Source organism: Panthera leo, chromosome B2 (genome assembly GCF_018350215.1).
Source record: "Panthera leo isolate Ple1 chromosome B2, P.leo_Ple1_pat1.1, whole genome shotgun sequence".
NCBI lineage: Eukaryota > Metazoa > Chordata > Mammalia > Carnivora > Felidae > Panthera > Panthera leo.
The window spans coordinates 17,347,870-17,367,592 of NC_056683.1; the positions used below are offsets into that span (position 1 = coordinate 17,347,870).

At 43.4% G+C, this 19,723-nt stretch overlaps 1 protein-coding gene across 2 annotated transcripts in view; it reads left to right on the forward strand.

The window, feature by feature from the left end:
* The window catches only part of NEDD9 (neural precursor cell expressed, developmentally down-regulated 9), a 181,892-nt gene that overhangs the window by 137,017 nt on the left and 25,152 nt on the right, over positions 1–19,723 (forward strand). For both annotated transcript variants that reach the window (XM_042937903.1, XM_042937904.1), the window contains one exon: positions 17,386–17,832. In XM_042937903.1, coding sequence (XP_042793837.1) covers positions 17,386–17,832 — 447 coding nt within the window. The remainder of the gene's footprint in view (positions 1–17,385; positions 17,833–19,723) is intronic.

Genomic DNA, 19,723 nt, shown 5'->3' on the forward strand with positions numbered 1-19,723 from the left:
AACTTCAGCTCCGGTCATGATCTCATGGTTTGTGAGTTCGAGCCCTGCATCCGGCTCTGTGCTGACAGCTCAGAGCCTAGAGCTTGCTTTGTATTCTATGTCTCCCTCTCTGTCTGCCACTTCCCTGCTCCCGCTCTGTCTCTCTCTGTCTCTCAAAAATAAATGAATGTTAAAAAATATTTTTTTTAAATAATGCACAGCTCTATTTCAGGAGACCATTTTGTCATTTTAAGTAGAGGAAATGATGCAAAGGTAGAAGAGCGGTAAATAATATCAATTAATAATTACCATGATAATACAAGATCGTCACATTTCACTCTTCCAAAAACTCTGAGGTGGGTTTTATTATATACTCATTTTTCAAGTAGAAATTATGGCCCAGAGAGGCTAAGTAATTTATCCAAAGCCACACAGCTAAAAAAAATGGTGGAGCTATTAATTGACCCAAGGGGATCAGGCTCCAGAACTTGTGACTTTAAGCCACTCTTAAAGAAAGAATCATCTGTGACCTCCCTAAAATGCTCTGTGTGACTGGTGGTTTTGTCCCCCAGGAAGTTTAAAACAATTTCATCTCAAGTATTTCTGCAGGATTGATTTTTTTTTTTTTAACATAGAAACTCTACAAAGCAAAGTGAATTGCACGTTTGGCAGTTATTTGTTTAATCTGAGCCACTTAGGGCATAAAACCAGATAGTTATTAGATTGTAAAATCCTGGAGTCAGGAATGATCTTTTAAACACTGTGCTGCTCTACACACTATAAACCTAGCACAGTCAGACTTCTGTTCACCGAGAGATTTATAATTCAGCCACTATAAGATTTTTTTTAACCAGATTATCTGGTTTGGCTACTTCAGGAATCGTAACCAGAGGACAGGCTAACCTCCACTCATTTGCACTTAGACACATAGCTCCAGGCCAGCCAGTTAATGCATTTATAATAATCTGGAGAACCCGGGAGCGTAAGCTATGCCTTATAAACTTTTTGGTGAGCAACAACTAGTCTAGCCTTATTTCATTTTATGTTTTGTGGTTGTTGTTCATGGGAAGGCTGCTGTCTCCTATGCACTTAATGCTCCGTTTCTCCTAAAAGGCTTCATTCAGTTTGAGGTTCTGTGATAGTAAATTACAGGCCCTTCGCTTATTAAGAGTTTTCCACAAGCTCTTCGGAATATACAAAAAGCATGTCCTGAATTGGGGGGTGGGGGGGTCGTTGAAGGAGCTGTGCCTCAATGGCCGTGGCTTGCTCAGTGAAGGCTCCCCTTCCGAGGGGTCTGGAGGCAGATTGTTGCTGCTGTCTGCCAGGAGGGTGATGGAAGGATCCGTGCACAGCTGTGTTTGAGCAGAAGCCTGAGACCCCGCCCACTCTGTGCAGGCCCAGGCCTGGTCAGAGCTCAGCAGGCACTGCCTGTCTGATCTCTAATAGCTGAGCAGCTTTTGCGGCTTTGCCAAATTTCTGAACCCCGTGTGCCTACACGAAAATTCCAAATGATGTATCTAGTCTCCCGTTCAACAAATTCTTTTTTTAATTGAAGCATGGTTGACAACAAATTCATTCTTAAACGTTTTGAGTGAAGATAAAAGAATAGGTAGAACCCATGATACAAATAAGAAACCTACATGCTGAAATTCTGAGCCCTGTGTTCTGGCTGGATGCGGGCAAAGTGTGTCCTATTAAAAGCTTTTGGGGGGACTTTGAAAATACTTTTATTTTCCCGAGCTAGTTTGAGAAGAGATGATCAAGGGACTTCAGTTAAATCAACGTGGTCATTTGTGACTTGTATAATTACCAATTCTTGCCTTGCTTTGACATTTTGGTTTTAGGTTATTTGTTCCCTTGGATATGATTTGCTGTGCTCAATCCAAACCAGAGACTCCTGTCTCCCATGATCCTTTTTTTTTTTTTTTTTAAGAGAGAGCATGGGAGAGGGGCAGAGGGAGAAAACCTTAAGCAGGCTTCATACTCAGCGTGGAACCTGACATGGAGCTTGATCCCATGACCCTGGGATCAGGACCTGAGCCCAAATCAAGAGTCAGACACCCAATTGACTGAGCCACCCGGGTGCCCTGCCTCATGCTCCTTTTTTTTTTTTCTAATATGAAATTTATTGTCCAATTGGTTTCCATACAACACCCAGTGCTCATCCCAACAGGTGCCCTCCTCCATGCCCATCACCCACTTTCCCTCTCTCCCACCCCCCCATCAACCCTCAGCTTATTCTCAGTTTTTAAGAGTCTCTTATGGTTTGCTTCCCTCCCTCTCTAACTTTTTTTTCCCCTTCCCTTCCCCATGGTCTTCTGTCAAGTTTCTCAGGATCCACATAAGAGTGAAAACATACGGTATCTCCTTTTTAAATCTTAGGTGAGATCTACGAATTTAAAAAACACCAAAAGATGTTAATTGTTTATGGATGCATGTATTTATTGGGCAAACCCATTTTGGGGGCTGAATGGCAATCTGCACAGAGCTGAAGGTCTTTGGAGAACTGGGGGTGTTCCGATGATACCAAAGTTAGCACAGTGTGGGACATGCCAAGGATTTGTGTGGCACCCTTCCCTTACTGTAACATACGTCAGCCCTTTTCTCAGAGTTCATCAGTGGCTTCCTGTCTGCTGCCCCTACTCGTCCCACCAGACTTCTGAAAAAACTTCCTCTCCACTTTTTCCCCTTTACAAATTCCCTCCCCTTTTTGTGCCCTCATGACCTCATCTTCTTTCATTTTCTCATTTAAGCAGTCTTTATGCTGCTCTAACACCAGACTTGTGTATGGCTCGCCTCCCCAACCCACGTAGACATGATGCTCTTAAGCACACCCTGTACCCCCTACCTCTCTTCTCTCTTTTGACTCTGCCGTGGGAAATCTTGGTCTCTTGCTGCTCCCATTCGTTTGTCCCTGTCTCTTTGCGCCTACCTGACTTGGTTAGTCTGTCAACTTCCCACAAGCCGGGTCTCCTCATCCATCCACTCTGTAAAACCATCAAAAGCCTACAGCTTCGTCTCCTTGACTGTCCTATAATCCCTACAACAGGCTTTATGTTTTCCACCTCTGCCCTGCTCTGTTAGCACGTCCTTACTTATTAAACCCTTTTAATCAAATCGCTATCTAAACGATAGCTGTTAACTCCCATAGATTGCCCACTGGGGCTGTCTAGTTTTCGGTAAGCCCCACTGAAAATGAGAGACCCACCCTTTATTTGTGGGTAGAGAGAGACTGTGAGACAAGTAAGTCCTTGAATAAAAAGTGTGATCTAGGATCTCTTACAGCCTGGAGGGGGCACAGCCTTGATCTTATATGTTCTTGTGGTAGATACAAGATAGAATGTGGGCTTTGGAGAAAGGCATTTCTGTTTCTTGTGACTCATTGCTCTATATAGCCTCTGGCAAATTAACCTCTCTGAGCCTCAGCTTTCTTATCTGTAAAACAGGGAGAGTAACTGTCTCATACTATTGTTCTAAGGCCTAAGTAAGATAATACATGCATGTAAAGGACCTACCCTGGCTCCTGGCATGTAGTAAGTAGACAGTGCTAGTCAGCCTCCGCTCTCTTTGCACTGATGGATGTTGAAAGGATAGTGTGGACTCAAGACTCGGTGACAAGACTATGTCAAAACCCCAGTTACTAGGTAAAGGTGGTTGAGCATTATTTAGTGCTCCATGGGCCTGGAGGTGTTACATGAAATACAGATGCCAGCCACAGGGATTTACCAGCATACTTATGTGCCTGCTTGCACACTAATTAATTAATGACTTAATTAATTAATTAATGACTATCATCATTGTTATTCATAAGACTGATATTCCTGAGATCACAGGACCTTGCTCATAGTCAATACTCTAGAAACATTGAACTGGATGTTGAGTGACCTAACAAACTTATACAAAGAGCCATTAAAAAGAGTCTTCATGTAGGGCACCTGAGTGGCTCAGTCGGTTGAGCGTCTGACTTTGGTTCGGGTCATGAGATCACGAGTTCAAGCCCCACGTCAGGCTCACTGCTGTCAGCACAGAGTCTGCTTCAGATGTTCTGTCTCCCTCTCCCTGCCCCTTCCGTGCTTGTGCTGTCTCAAAAATAAACATTAAAAAAAAAAAAGTCTTAATGCCGTATGGCATAGCAGAAAGAACCCAGGTTTTGCTGCAAATCCCACTTTTGCTACTTCAGGCCTCTGTTTCCTTGTTTATAAAATGGAAGTAATAATACGCATCTTACTGGATAGCGGTAAGGATATGATATATGGAAATCATTAGTTTTTAGCCCATAGGCACTTGAAAATGGCAGCTATTATAATATGCATTATAAGACATATGTAATATATAGGTATAGAAACATTATACAGATAAATTTTAAGAGGAAGCATTTACTAGAATTGCTTATCCATACCAAAAATACCACAGGACAAGAGAAAGTTATCAGTGTACAAAATCAACAGTAGAATGTGAAGGAGGTGATTGGAGGGACACAGAAGTTCAGGGGAAACTATATCCTTCATCCCACTGCAGCCACTTAGTGATGTAGATGTAAAGTAAGAGGCCTTGGTGATCTGTTTTGGGATCATTTTAGGGGTAGAAAGAAACGTAAACAAATTGGTTTGAAATGCCAACCACTGGGCCCCTGGCATTACCCCGCAGGAACATATAGACTTAATTACCAAGCCTCCTTGCCGAGATAAAGAAGGGCCACTGGGAAGAAGTACTGTATTTCCCACTTAAAGTGCAGGAGAATAGCTGCTGGTTTCCTAGGTGATGGATGATTGCAAAGAATATGGGCATGGAAGGGGACTCCCCTCCCCCCCCAAAAAAAACCCTCTGTTCATACTCCATCAATGGCATCCCCTCCATCGTATTTACTTAGAGCATTCCAGTCATCTCCCCGCGGTCATTCTTACTGGTTAATGAGGACGAGGCACGCCTGGGGAACATTATGGCCTGGCTGCAAGACTATCTTCCTGAAGAATCTTCGTTTTAAGATAAATGGCCTTGGTGGTGAACTTTGTCTACCATCCACTGGGAAGAGTGATTCTTTTAGAAGGTAGTTTTAGTAGACAATGAGATTGAGGTGGACTGAGACATATACTCCGAGGGAAATGGAAGAGGCGTGAGTTGCGATGATGTGTGACAGTGACTTTTCATACGTGAAGTGGCACCGGGGCAGCTGACCTGGGAGATGCTAAAATCACCGGTAACGTGCATTCCAACACATCCGCCTGGACCCTGTCATGGGCTCCTAAATGCCAGTTTATACTTAAAGAAGAGCTCATCTCTTTCCTCCCAACCTCCTCCCTCACCATTAATAGTGCTAAATGGTGTTTAAATAGACAGTTCAGGACCCTCATTCCAAGGACTCAGCCTGGCTTTGGAGATGTCGTATCTCTTCGTAAATCATGGTGTGTATGTTGCAAAATAAAAATTCCTCCTGATATTTCTAACATGTCAAGGTAATAGTTACGTTACCAGAAATGTTCCTTAATGACATGTTGATGCCTATGCTTACCAGAAATAAGGATTGAGCAACTGTGAATACGTAAAAATGCAAGCATGGCACAAAAATGTTTGATACGATCTTCTGAATTTGAGTTTAATTCCTTTCTTTACTCGTGTGTGTGTGTGTGTGTGTGTGTGTGTGTGTGTGTGTTTGAAGGGGGATTATTTGTGAAGCTAGACAGAAAGTTGCAGCAACCAAAAAGCATATAAGGTTAAGATTTAAACCAGATCTTTCTATTTATTAAAGCAATATGTATTTAGACACAATGATGTGCCCTTAATATTTTTTCTGATTTTTTTTTTTAGTTACGTGGAACCCTTGTGCTCTTATATGAATTAGCCTTATTCTCATTGATTTGTGGTAGTCAGTCCGTTATTCTTAACTTAGCACCTCACTCCCACAGGGGATGTGGCTAACTCAGGACTCATCTAGGCTTCTCTGTTGCCCGGCCCTGCACTCTACCAAAAGAATGAGCTGGAACTCAACCCCCCACCCGACCCCCAAATCACCATAACAAGCAAGACCAGCACACTGGGAAGCCAGTGTAGTAGACTTCTAAACACTCCAGCCTTCTTGGAGTTCAGAATCTTTAGTGTCTATCAGGACAGGTCAGTGATGATTTTTTGTTTTTGTTTTTTGGTTACTACTTGTTTGTGTTATGGGTCGAAGCTTGGCAAGAAATGGGCTATAGTGGGCCATCAGTACTGCATTACCAATGACAACGGCATTGGCACAGCAAAATTTTGAAGTCCTCTCTTCCTTGAGTGCCCCTCTGGGATAGAACTTACGTGCTCTTCTCCGATTCTCCAGCCTTCTGCACTCACAACTAAGTGTGTTGAGCGTGACTTTATTTTTTTTAATGTTTTTTATTTATTTTTGAGACAGAGAGACAGAGCGTGAGCAGGGGAGGGGCAGAGAGAGAGGGAGACACAGAATCTGAAGCAGGTTCCAAGCTCTGAGCTGTCAGCGCAGAGCCCGACGCGGGGCTCAAACTCACAAACCGCAAGATCATGACCTGAACCGAAGTCAGACGCTCAACCGACTGAGCCACCCAGGCGCCCCGAGCGTGACTTTATGGGAGTCAGGGGAAGGAGCAAAAAGAATACAGTCAGCCCAACGGCATTCCTTCTCTTAACCCTACTCGCTGAGAAGCCAGATTTCTAGACAATCTCACAGAGGCCCAGATGGCCTCGGAATATATCTCATTTCCTTATAAAGATCAGCTTGTCAATTACAGAAGATGTCCATTGACTGAATCAAAGCCTCTTATCGGCACCTTTTTTTTCCTCCCAAATCCTAAACTCAACCAAGGCAGACCCATTAGCAAGGTATATACTTGCATGCCTATCTTTTATTTTTAGTTTAAAATATATATAATTTCTGTGGATATGGATCCATGTTTCACACACCCAACCGTGGGACATATGGTCTGACAATGGGAAAGATATTTGAAACTGGGACTGTCTTAGAAAGTTCAGGAACACATGGTCACTCGAGACAGTCAACATGGGCTGTTCCAGAGATCAATCAACTGTTGAAGGCATTATCCCTTTTCCCTTATGTCAGCCCTTTGACAGGAAATTATCTAAGAGGTGCTTTTTTTTAGAGTGAATTCAGACACATTTTTTCACAGAGAGTCATCAATAATATTTACTTATAAATAATTGGTTGGTTCTTTTCTCTTTCCTTGCAGAAACAGGCATCTCTAGAAATGAAGGAAAACCCTTTTTGAAATATAGACTTGTACTGAGAACACCTGGGAGCATTAAGCAGTGAGGGGTGTTGTATTTCAATTGTTCTTGCTTTAAACCTGGCAGGTAGCTCTGTGCCTTATAGCCTGCAGTGTCTGCATCAATCCTCCTGCCTCCCTTATTAAGATCTTAATTACAGACGCAGCTTATTTCATTGCTGCAGGGAAAGAATTTAGTTTCTCTGAACTATGTCTGTTTTTTGGTGTGGCAGGTGTAATCATGATGAGATCATTTCTGGTTTGTTTTCTTTTCCCGGAGGATTTTTTTTTTTTTTTTTTTTTTTTCTGAGAGGGAGGACTACAGTTCTTGAGACACCATTTCATGAGCTCATAATAATGCAGTGATAATAACTGTGCTTTGATTTTAGACAGAGCCTTTCTTCTGAAGAAATCAGAGCGCTTGGCCTATATGACTCCGTGACTTCTCATAATATCAAGAATATGTTCATTATCCCCATTTTGCAGGTGGGGAGACAGAAGCACAAAAGGTGTGATTTCCTTGCCATTGATCTTACAGTATGAGGCCTGAGACTAGGTTCCTTCAGTTTAGTGAGTGTCCCTTCCTCTATCCAGGGCTCTCCGTTCAGCACTGTTGACTTTTACAGCTCAATCATTTTTTGTTATGGGAGACTGCCCTGTGCATTGCAGGATGTCTAACAGCATCTGGCCTCTACCCACTGGTTACCAGCCACACACACACATTGTGACAACCAAAAATGTCGCCAAACATTGCCAGATCCCCAAATCCCCCTAGTTAGGAATCACCAGTCTAATCTCCCCTCCTCCCTTCTGCTTAAAAATAATTGCCCTACTGGTTTTATGTGACAGAAGCACAAAAAGACAGCCCTAGAACTGTTTGCCATAATTTTACCATGATTGGGGTTGCACTTCATGTAAGAGGTCCTAAGCAAGAGGGAGCTTCCTCTTAAATTCGTAGCCGCAATCTGTTCATGAGAATACCATCAAATACTAAGAAGCACGGGGTCTCACTCGGGCCATATATAAAGCCATCAGACTGTCTCTAAGACAACTTTAGTTCTCTGAAGGCTTCCTCTGCTGTGTGTGTGTGTGTGTGTGTGTGTGTGTGTGCGCACACACACACGCATGTGTATATAATGCATATGTATCATTTTATGTTGACATATATATAATAATAAACATGCATTTAGCACTGAACCTTGAAGAAAGCTCTCTTATTCTAATAAACTGGTAAATAATACATACATGTAGGTGTTTGTCTATATACCTAGCCGCTGAAGAATTTCATTTAGAGGTTTTCTTCTGTTCCATTTGCTCCTGCCATCTTTCCTCTCTGTTCTAGCTGAGAAGCTACAGCATCTGAAGGTTCTTTCTGGAGACCTCTCTGCAGGTGCAATGCTGACAGCATATGGTTGTAGATACCCTTTCAGCCAAGTATACTGATCCATTTTTAAAAACTCTTTGAGGACCTCGCACGTGAAGTGGGATAATAGCATTCAGGCAGCTGACCTAGGTGAGGTGACATCTAAAAGATTCGAGAGGGGCATCCGAGGTGTCAGCTGGGTTCTAGCTGGGAGACAGACCAGAGTTGCCAGAATGTGTACATATTTGTATTGGTGGGTTTAGATATCATACCTTGAGAGCTGCATCCCTTGGTGCCGGAAGATATGTGGGAATGTAAAAAATGGTAAGACCTTTCCCTTCTTTCAAATAATTTATTAGATGTGATAGCTTTTGTGCTTTGACTTTTAAGAAATGATCCTGTTTGGGGAAATAAACAACTAATATAATAGTGGTATTATAATAGTGATAATATAGTGGACTGGCGTCTCCTACTCCTTTATAACTTAATTCTCATTTCACTTCCCCCCAAGTACCTGGATGTTGAACGGATTTGTCTAGACAGGCAGATAGATGTGATCTCGTGCCAACACTGTAATGTTGGCTGAAATCCAGATGGTTGTTTTATTGTTAATAAAACCTATGTTTTGGGTGAGTGGGTGTCAGGACTTCATCATTATATGGCGCCTGTCAGATTTATCTAGGGACAGAACCCTGAAAAGAGTTTGCGCCTGCCCCATGTTTTTGATCCTTTGCCAATATACTATACTTAAATCTATCAAAACCAGGCAACCTGGGACAAATGCTTATAAATTCCAAGGCTTAATAGCAACAGTACTAAATTCTAAGATGGAGAAGGTTCTCGGGAAGCACATCCTGGTCCAGTGGAAAAAATCCTAGATTAAGAGGGGAACCAGATGCTAGTTCTGGCTCTGCTGCTAATATCATAGGTGACTCCCGGGGCTGTAAAACAAGATTCTAGAATGATCTCTAGAATCTTATTAGTCTAAAATTCTAGTCTAATTGGTTCTGGTCAAGCTATGGGTGACTTCTGGTTCTAAGACATAGAAGGTTCCCTTCCACCTTCTTTAAGACCCTCTGGAGTTGCTTTAAACAATCTCAAAGACCGCGGAGGATGGAAAATTGAGCTCCTGAAGACACATGTATTATTTATGATCATCAGAGTTGTGAGGAAATGCTCCTTTCTCACTATTTTTCTCAAATAACTGTCAGGATTCAAATTCATCCTCCACAGTTGGCCAAGAAATAATAGAAGTTGACTATGAAGTTTCTCTCACTCTCTCGCTCTCGCTCTCTCTCTCTCTCTCTCACACACACACACACACACACACGCATGCATGCCTCCCTAACAACCCATTTATAATTTTTCTTAGATGAAACAAAGGATTTGCTCCAGGCTTTTGTTGGCTTCATGATAAACAAATCCTGTCCTATGGATGTTTCTCTCCTATATCAACCTTAAATCAAGAGAAAATAGGTAGCATTCATTCTAGCGCAGGGAAGGAAGAGAAACTAGCATCTGAAGAAACACTGATTTGAAATCACAGCTATGCTGTCCATATGATGTGACCAAATCTGGTCAGATGGAAAGTTCTTTCTGAGATCCAAATATCCAAATTGGCAAAGAAGCTCACATTTTCTCTCACCAATCGTCAATTGGTATCACTCTGGTACGTGAACCACCAAAATAATACAGGTTCTAAATGATGCCTCATCAAATGGGAATAGGCCAATAATGGAAGGAAGAGACGTTAAGATTCCCAAATCTGGGTGCCTTGGGGTGACCACGCACAGGGTGCAGCCCCAAGGTGCCTGTCAGGGCTGCTGTATGTCAAAGAGTACCTTTGGGAGACAGGTATCTAATGTCAGATTTCTTCAAGCATCTTCCATTCAGAAATGCTTAAAAGAGAATGCTATGGGTAGAGTTCACAAGGCTAGAAAATCTAAGAAAATGTGAGGACTTGGGGCAGAGTAAATGACATGAATGTTCAGAAAGCTCAAGACACTCATGGAAGCTTTGTGACCACCATAGGGGTTTAGAAGCACTTTCCAGAAAATGAATATCATTGGATGAAATGTGGTCTTGGTGCCAGAGGGATCTTTGTGGCATATGTTCGTCACCCCACACCAGGTATCAGAAGCATAACTAGGGAAATTCTGCTGCTGCGTTGCCGTGGGTTGTTCAAATCCCATAACAAACACCATGTCAGACTGCAGTCGACACGTATTGCTGAGAAATAAACCCCAGAAGTGATATGTATCATATCTTCTAACGCCTCAACTTGAAAGTCTTATGTCTGCCACTAAACAGCCTCCAGAGAATTCAACTCCAAACATTCAACAGTCCAGATCATCCAATGAAAAAAACCCAGGTATAAACCAAGTATTCCAAGAATTGAAATCCAGACACTTGTAGATAGATATCCACGTTGGCTGACTATTACCTGCTTTGAGGAAATCCCACATTTCCCTATATCCCAAACGTGACGATGGGGGAAAGCCGAAGCAGTTTGATCGCCCTCAGCTGATTTTTGTCAGCAGGCACAAAAGCACATGAGCCTTTCTTTCTCTTCCCCAGTGTGTCCTGAGACTGACCGTGATGATGCTCATTCCTTAGCTACTTCCTTTAGGACTGATTTCCTTGACAATGACCATTTCCTTCTTTACTGTGTCTGTTTTTCAGAATCTGTCCAGTGTGTGTGTGTGTGCGCACACGAGCACGCATGCACCCTACCAGAGTCCAGGGCTAAAGCTTGGGAACTTGGGTACAGGAAAGGCATGTTGTTGAGCATGTGGCAGCCCCAAGGTCTTTGGCAGGAACTCCTACATGATAAATATAGAATGAAGTAAAAATAATAAGAGGAAGTTGGGCCATTGATGATGCTATCAGTCCTAGTGGGGTGACACATCAGCCATTGTGTCGCATTTCTCTTCAAAGAACAGCATGAATGGTCATGGAAATTATAAGTCACACCTCTCTGTATTTGGAATAGCAGATCATTTCCCTGGAAGTAGGAGTAATAAGCTTTCTTGACATTTTGATAGCAATGGAAAAAAAAAAAAGGCAGGGGAGAGTGGGGGATGGTGTAGAAGCTGTCACATGACCTAGAGCTCTCTGTGCCCAGTGACTAGCTAGTTGCCCAGTATTTTATTCCCACTCCTTAGACATAGTTTGGGAACCAGGAACAGCAGAACCCAACGTCCTGGCAAAGTATGAATGGTGTTCAGTCACCTGCTGCCAGATGGAGGTCGCTGCACTGAAGGAAGAAAAAGCTCTTCCAGAGATGACTGTATTTAATCATTTAATGGTCAGTTCCTCCTGGCCTTCCTGTTTGCTCAGTGGTTGTGGACACTAGATTCAAGCTCCCTGTCTACGTCATTATCCTGTTTAATAGGGAGGGGCAGGCACTATCCTTCTTGCCATCTCCCACATTCTCTGGCTGTGACGTCTGGACATGCTATTTATCTTTCAGGCTTCGTTAGTTCACCTTCCCAAGTCCGTATAAAATTTTAACCAAATATTCTCCTCAGTTCTCTAGAAAACAATTTCACCCAGGAGAACCAGGAATACAGAGTCTGGAGCCCATTTTAGGTTAGCGAACATTTAATGATGTGCATTTTGCTTCAGACACTGGACTGAAGTTCTGGAAATGCTAAAAAAAAAAAAAAAAAAAATAGGGCAGCCTCTCTGAACTTAAGGAGTTGACAATCGTGAATGAGATAATACAAGTCATCCTGTAAGAAATACTATTACGGAGAACTGGAAAGGGAAACAACTGGATAGGTTTGGAAAGATAACTCCTCTGGGTAGATGGAGGATGGATTTTGAAGGGGAAGAGGGTGAATGGAGGAGAACCAATTGGGGAGCAGTTGTGTACTCCCAATAAAAGGTTGTTGAGGGGCCTGAACTAGGAGAGGCAGTGAGGCGAAAGGCGGGGTCGAAGCTGATTGGGTTCCAGATTGTGAAGAGACTCAGCAAACCTCTGAGGCTTCTTCCTACCTTGGGCAGCTGTGTCTGTGCTGTTAACTAAGAGAGATAAAGCAGGAGAAAGGGGTTTTTGTACCTGTTGCGTTAGAGGTGAAGATACCCATTAGCCGGTTGGAAATGGAGTGCAGAAGAACTATCTAGGCTGGAGCTATGGATCTGTTATCTGTGTGTTCAGATGCCATTGGTCTGGATGAGATTCTCCGTAGAGAGCGAGCATGTAAAGAAGAGCAAAGAACACAGGGGGGATCCCTTTGCAACATGATTAGTCTGTGAAGAACAAGGAAGATGAGTGGTCATGAGAACAACAGTGGAGAAGAAACCAGGAAGTGAAGTTCATGGAAATCATGAAAGCATGGAAGCCAAAAGAGAGTTTCAAGAAGGATTGGGGTGGGGGTCAGTGCTAGAGACTGTTACAATTAGGGTTCCCTCAAATGGGATTTATAACTCTCAATGCTGATTTCTAATCCTAATGAGAACCACAGTTTTGGTAGCATGCGCATTTGACTTCGTTAAATACTGTCCCAATTCTGGAGCTGGAGACAAGAGACCTAAATTCTTGCTCCACCTCTATGACCTTCTTGCCAGGTGTCTTGGCAAATCATTAACTCCTCAAACCTCATTTCTCTCATTTGTAAGGTGAAGGAGCTGGAGTGTAATCTTTTGAAGTTCCTCTGGCTTTCAACTTCAGTGCCCCAACTGCTCTGGCACTTTGCCAAGCCCTAGCTGCATTTCTAACTGCCACCCTGCGGAGGCTAACCATCCAACGGGCTATAGAATGACATAGCTCTCTTATCTCTCCTGGGTTTGTTTCTGTGTTGACCTTTCCTGCCTGGGAGATAAATATCCTGGGGCGGGTGGGAGAAAGAGGAGATCTTCAATAGACAAACTGCTTCTTCTGGGTTTTTCTAAGATATTCAGATAATCACTCTTCTGACTTTGTGGCCTTAAGGAATCACACCTCCCACACTGAAGGAGGCGGTCTGTCCACCTTCTCCTAGGCAGAGGAATTAACTCTTGATCTGCCACCAACTCTGTGCACTTTTGCATGAGATGGTTTTGTTCTGGATGACGTTCATTTTGCTGTTATCTTCTCGAATGAACTCTTGACCCCAAAATGCCAAGTATTTTCAAAAGCCGAGCTCCTCACCCATTTCCCCCCCACTCTCTGATGGATTGTATCCTGTTGGAATCTCAAGACATGTAGCCATAATTCACTCAGTAATAATAATCAGGGTAGTAGTAATAATAATAACGTTTTGTCTCAGTCTCTTGAGGGCAACCAATAGTTCCGTTACTGCTATTTACAGGCAAATGTTCCACAAGAGGCTGCAAGTGTCCACAATTCATTATTAATTCAGAGAAATACTGACAGATACAGTTCTCCTGATATATAACTGAACAAGAGAAAGATCGGCTATGTATAAATATATATATAATAGCATCATTAGAGCAGAACTCAACCCTTGATGACAGGAGGCCAAGTGGGGAGAGATTCCAAGACCAAAGTGCCACCCAGCAAATTAAATAAGTTGTCATAACGGCTTCCTAAGTCTCCAGCGGTGTTAAGGTATTTGACTTGGATTCACTTCTTTAAATCCTCATAGCAAACCGGTGAGATGGGTAGTGTTACCCTCACTCTCATTTTACACATGAGGAAGTTAGGGCACAAAGGCAAATGATCTATTTATTCTATAGACATGACAAGAACTGTCATCTTCAGAACTCACTATACGATGGAATTGAGCCCAGTTTGGAGGACAGCGTGTAGTTGAGCTAAGACAGCTTAAGAGTTCTGGAAAGAGAATTGAGCCAAGAGACCATAGTTCCATTACCATCTCTGACACCAATATTGTGGCTTTGGGCAAATGATAAACTGGCCTCCCAGACCTGTTTTTTTATCTATAAAACAGGGACACTGGGTTCAGGTCATTGCTAAAGGTCTCTGGAACTGTATGTAACCTTCTGTATGGGAGAGTGATGGGTGTAGACACTGATTCTCTCTATATAGCTTGTATAGAGATTAAGCAACTCACTCCTGTTCAGCCAAGGCTGAGAATATCTGTGTGTGAGATGTCAGGCTAGCACTGGGGTGCATGCCATCAATGGTCATGCCAAGCTTTCTTCCTAAATCCTCATCTGTGTGGGCAGCAGGAGGCCTGCTGGGGAATCACGGACAAAGAGTCAGGAGAACTCACCCCTGGTGCCTCCGTTGGCGAAGACAACAGTCTCTGAAAGTTGCCCCAGAGAAACTGTTCTTGAGGCACATCTGAAACATTAGCATGGTGCTTACCAGGTGGTGGGAAAGTCACTGGGATAAGAGACAAAGAACATCCAGAACGGCTCTCACACGGGGATTTCTATCTGCTTCTAATCAAGCACGGTCCAATGCTCCACTTCAGTGCTTCATGGAGTCCCATGGCAGTGACCCAGCTCCACATGCCTTGAGCTTATTTATGCTGATTAGGTCTGTAGTCCTTTGCCTTTCTACAGAGTACAGTAGAGACAGTTTTCTGTTTCTCTTCTTTCCCTTCTTTGTAGCCGCTAGAATCATACAGCTATCTACCCTCAGCTCCCACAGAACTGGTCCTAACTCTACCACTTCTGATTTTATCTTGGGGCTTTCGTACCAACCATCCCCAGTCATTGCATGGTTCCCAGAGCAAGGGACAGAGATGAGAGCGCTCGGCTCTCTCCCTACCCTATAATCACCATAGAACTCTGGTGGAGTGATCTCCTTCAGATTATTTTGGTACAAAGGACCAGAATCTTATCATCCATAACTCTACGACTTTTCTTCTAAGTTACAGAACACCCAAAGACGGAAGAAGAGAAACAGAGATTTGGGGATTATGACACATCCTTAAATGGTTCCTCAAGCCAGGATAAAATGCTGCATGATTCTATCTCTATGTATGTGGACTTCTAATTGTTAGAAAAAAATCCCAAAGTTTCCTAGCATGTAAATTCTAAGTAAAACCTTCACCTAGAACACAACCCCCGCCCCCCCCAGTTTCCCTTGAGCTTCCCTGACTGCTCACCTGTCCACACCACAGACTTCTTGGATCTCAAAACTGATCCAAGAACAAGAACTTCAACCTTCTTCTTTTTTCTTTTTAATGTTTATTTATTTTTGAGAGTGGGAGAGGGCCAGAGAGAGAGGGGGACATAAGCTCTGTGCTGACAGCAGCAAGCGCAATGTGGGGCTCAAACCCACAAACCATGAGATCATGACCTGAGCCGAAGTCGGACGCTTAGCCAACTGAGCCACCCAGGCGCCCCTGCAACCTTATTCTTAAAAAGCATCATCAAGCTTCCTGGGTATGGCTTGATCTCCTTTTCTTAGGTTAAATAGTTGCACTAAGAGGATTAACAGCAAGAGTAGGACCCCTTCCCAGGTACTGACCAGAGGGGAGGTGCCTTACATAACGCAGCCCCCCTGCCCCCCAGAGGAGAGGACCAGCATACAGCACAAGCCTGTGGTTATGAGGCATAGTACAGGGGGAGATGATTAATGTATGTCAGTTCTAAAGGAATGAAAAGCACGAGGCTGAAAGATCAAGTCCATGTTTCTAGAGAAGCAAACAGGGGGCAGAAATCCAAACAACAACTGCCAAAAATTCCACGAATATGTAAAGTCCCAAACATGATCCGCCCAATAGGCTGTCCCTCCTCCCACAAAGGATCACCACTGCAGTGACTCAAGTGCATCCAGACACTTTAGGGAAGCACCAGAGAGATCACTTTTAGTTTTCCAAGTGCTCGTGATGAATTTATAGCATCCCGACTCCTCTCTGTGCTGGGAAGGAGCAGGCATGTGGCGATGGCTGCCATCGTACTGCGAAACATTACTGACGCCAAGAAATGAAATCTTCGGAGCCTTTGAAAGGCTTCCAAGAATGTCAGCACGTCCTGCCTGCCCGCTCTCTGCTGAATGCCTACTTTGGCTGTCTGCTTAGTACTGAATGTGCCAGACAGGCCTTCTTACAAAGGGAGAGAGTGTTTTGGGCCCATGAAAGGGGAAGGCACAGCGTTTCTGTTGTGAATGGCGAGATTCAAGAAGTGGGGGAAAAAGTGGCAGCGTGAGGAGAGGCCTTCAGGAAAGGTACAAATAAAAGAGCAAAAAAGAAAGGGATGGCATCCACCTACGTGTGGCAAATTCTGCCATCACTCCCTGCCGTCAAATATAGAGGTGGAGACTACTGTCACGCCATGCACCAGGCTCGATTTCCATGGGGGGGGAAAAAACCCAAAAACGCTTGCTTGTAGATTCTCCCTGTATCCAAGGACTTCTTGATCAACTGAGAGTAAGAATTTTTAAGCGCTGGCAAGGCATATATGACTGTACGTTTGTTTCCATTTTCACACCAAATAGAAATGCCACTCGTACTGCTTGTTATTTGGGCTTTTCTTTGACTCTTTCTGCCTCCAATATATGAAGGGAAAAAAATGAGAAGCGTCCGCTGTAGCACTTGGAGTATTTTATTCTGCAAGCTGGCTTTAAGAAAGGAAGAAAAATGTTTTGCGTAGTGAACTCTTTAACGGCGCTGCCCATAATTCCTTGGCACAGCAGCTACCGCTAGAGGAAAGAACTCTTGTGGTGTTCTGGGCTTTTCCGAGGAGGCAGTCTGATGTCATTGGTGGCAGACGCAGTACGTATGTATCTGTCTTTTGTCTGCACCATCTGTTCTTCTCCTTACAGACTATTGTTCACGTTCATTCTTCTCTCCTTTCCAGGAAGTGTGCCTCTCCATAAAAGCGTGGGATTTAGGTGTGAAAAAGGACCGAGCTAGAATTCTAACGCGATGTCCATCTGTTCTCTTCTTCTAGAATCTCATGGCAAGGGCCTTATATGACAACGTCCCGGAGTGTGCCGAGGAGCTGGCCTTCCGCAAGGGAGATATCCTGACTGTCATAGAACAGAACACAGGAGGACTGGAAGGGTGGTGGCTCTGCTCCTTACATGGTCGACAAGGCATTGTCCCCGGCAACCGGGTGAAGCTTCTGATCGGCCCCATTCAGGAGACCCCCTCCAGTCAGGACCAGCCTACTTCTGGACTCACGCACCAGACCTTTGGCCAACAGAAGCTCTATCAAGCGCCAAACCCACATGGCGGCCCTCGAGACACAATCTACCAAGTGCCACCTTCCTACCAACATCAGGGGATTTACCAAGTCCCCACTAGCCATGGTACCCAGGAACAGGATGTGTATCAATTACCGTCATCCGTGCAGAGAAGCGTTGGGGGGGCTAACGGCCCCCACTTAAGCAAAAAGGTGAGTGAGCGACCAACTGGATTTTTCTTCCTATTTATTTATGTTTCCGTTGCACTCAGAGAAATTGAAATGTTCCCAAAACAAGAACTTGAAACTGCCAAGAAGGAAGTATGTCTTCCAAAGAGTAAGTAGACCTCAATGCCTGATCTCGGGCACCAGCTTTGCGCCATTTTCCATTCATTGGTCAGCTAAACTTTGTTCCTGTGTCGTGATAAGTTCATGCGTCATTCCAGATCATACTGGATCATTCAGTTGTTTCTCTCTTTCTGATAGATCTGCTTTTATACTTAAGCTCTGCACTCAAATTGTTTCCAGTCTTTTCTGTTTCTTCCTTGAGTGGTACAAGGCACCAAATTTTGTACAAGTACAACGATGCAGAAAGGACTCTCCTTTCACCAAAAGCTGAATCATGACCCTGTTTGCTTGGCTGCACAAAGAACCCACCAGAAGTAAAGGGAGCAAAGGAGCTGGAAGTAGATCATACCTACCTACTTGTCCCACAGAGTTGTTAACTTCCAGATTGACCCATTTAAAACACAGAAATGCTAGTGAATTTAGAAAGGAGACATCCTCTTGTCCTTCAAGTAATTCCTATGATAATGCTTGAGCCGGTGGGCAAAAACAGGAGAGCTAGAATTTTTAGGAAAGCATCATGTTAAAAAAAAAAAAAAAAGGAAGGAAGGAAGGACGTCTTCAGCACTCTGTATAATTCAAAATGCCACAATAATTTGAGATAAATAGAAATTTGTTAACCGAATTAATTTTAAGTATTTAGCATGTGTGTGTGTGTGTGTGTGTGTGTGTATTTAAGATTTTATTTTTTTAAGTAATCTTTATACCCAGTGTGGGTCTTGAACTCACAACCCCGAGATCAAGAGTCACATGCTCCTTTCATTTAGTATATTTTTGATGCTTGTGATACATTGGTGAATTAAACAGTGAACAAAGCCTTCACGATGCTTACATTGTAGAGCCCAAATTAAAAAACAAAACAAACAAACAAAAAAACTGTAATGTCAGGTGGAAATACACATGGGAAAGAAAATAATGTTGGTGAACTATGGGGGTGATAGCCAATACCAAGGCCACGCTTATGTAAACAGTACAACGGAGGCTTTTCTCTTTCTTTTACTGGCAAATTCCAAGGGTCTACAATGGGTCCTTTGAGGTTTGGTATTAAGAATGGACTGATTTAATGGAATAAGAAATAAGGGAAGACGCAGTTAGATAGCAGAACGAGCTTGCTGGCTCCAAGAACGCTACGTATACGTGTCCCCTGCCTCAAGAAAATCTAACACAAAGACTTTTAAAACCCATGTAAATTACGGAATGTCTATTTGCATGATAATGGAATGCTCTGTTGACAAAAAAGGGGGGAGAATCACTGTTGGATTCCATAAATAACAAAGCCAAGAGTGTATTTCCAAATCACCTTTTATACAAAAGGAATGTATTACAAAACACTGCTCAGGAAGGGCGCCTGGGTGGCTCAGTCAGTTAAGTGGCGGGGCTCAGGTCATGATCTCACAGTTCATGAGTTTGAGCCCCGTGTCAGACGCTGCTGACGGCTCGGAGCCTGGAGCCTGCTTCAGATTCTCTGTCTCCCTCTCTCTCTGCCCCTCCACCAACTCGCGCTCTGTCTCTCTCTCTCTCAAAAAAATGAATAAACAGCAAAAAAAAAAAATTAAAACAAAAACACTGCTCAAGAGCACCTGTGTTGCATAAGCCGAGTAGCTGTATATTAGGAGAAATTCCTCAAGAAGTGGGCACTTGTCTTTTCCAAGACAATGATCGCTGTCTGGAGGCATGGCGACTTCACCATGACCTTTCAAAATCCTTCTTACCCCAGGAGCTTTAGATTCAAAGGGAAAGCCAAACCAAGCCTCCAGCT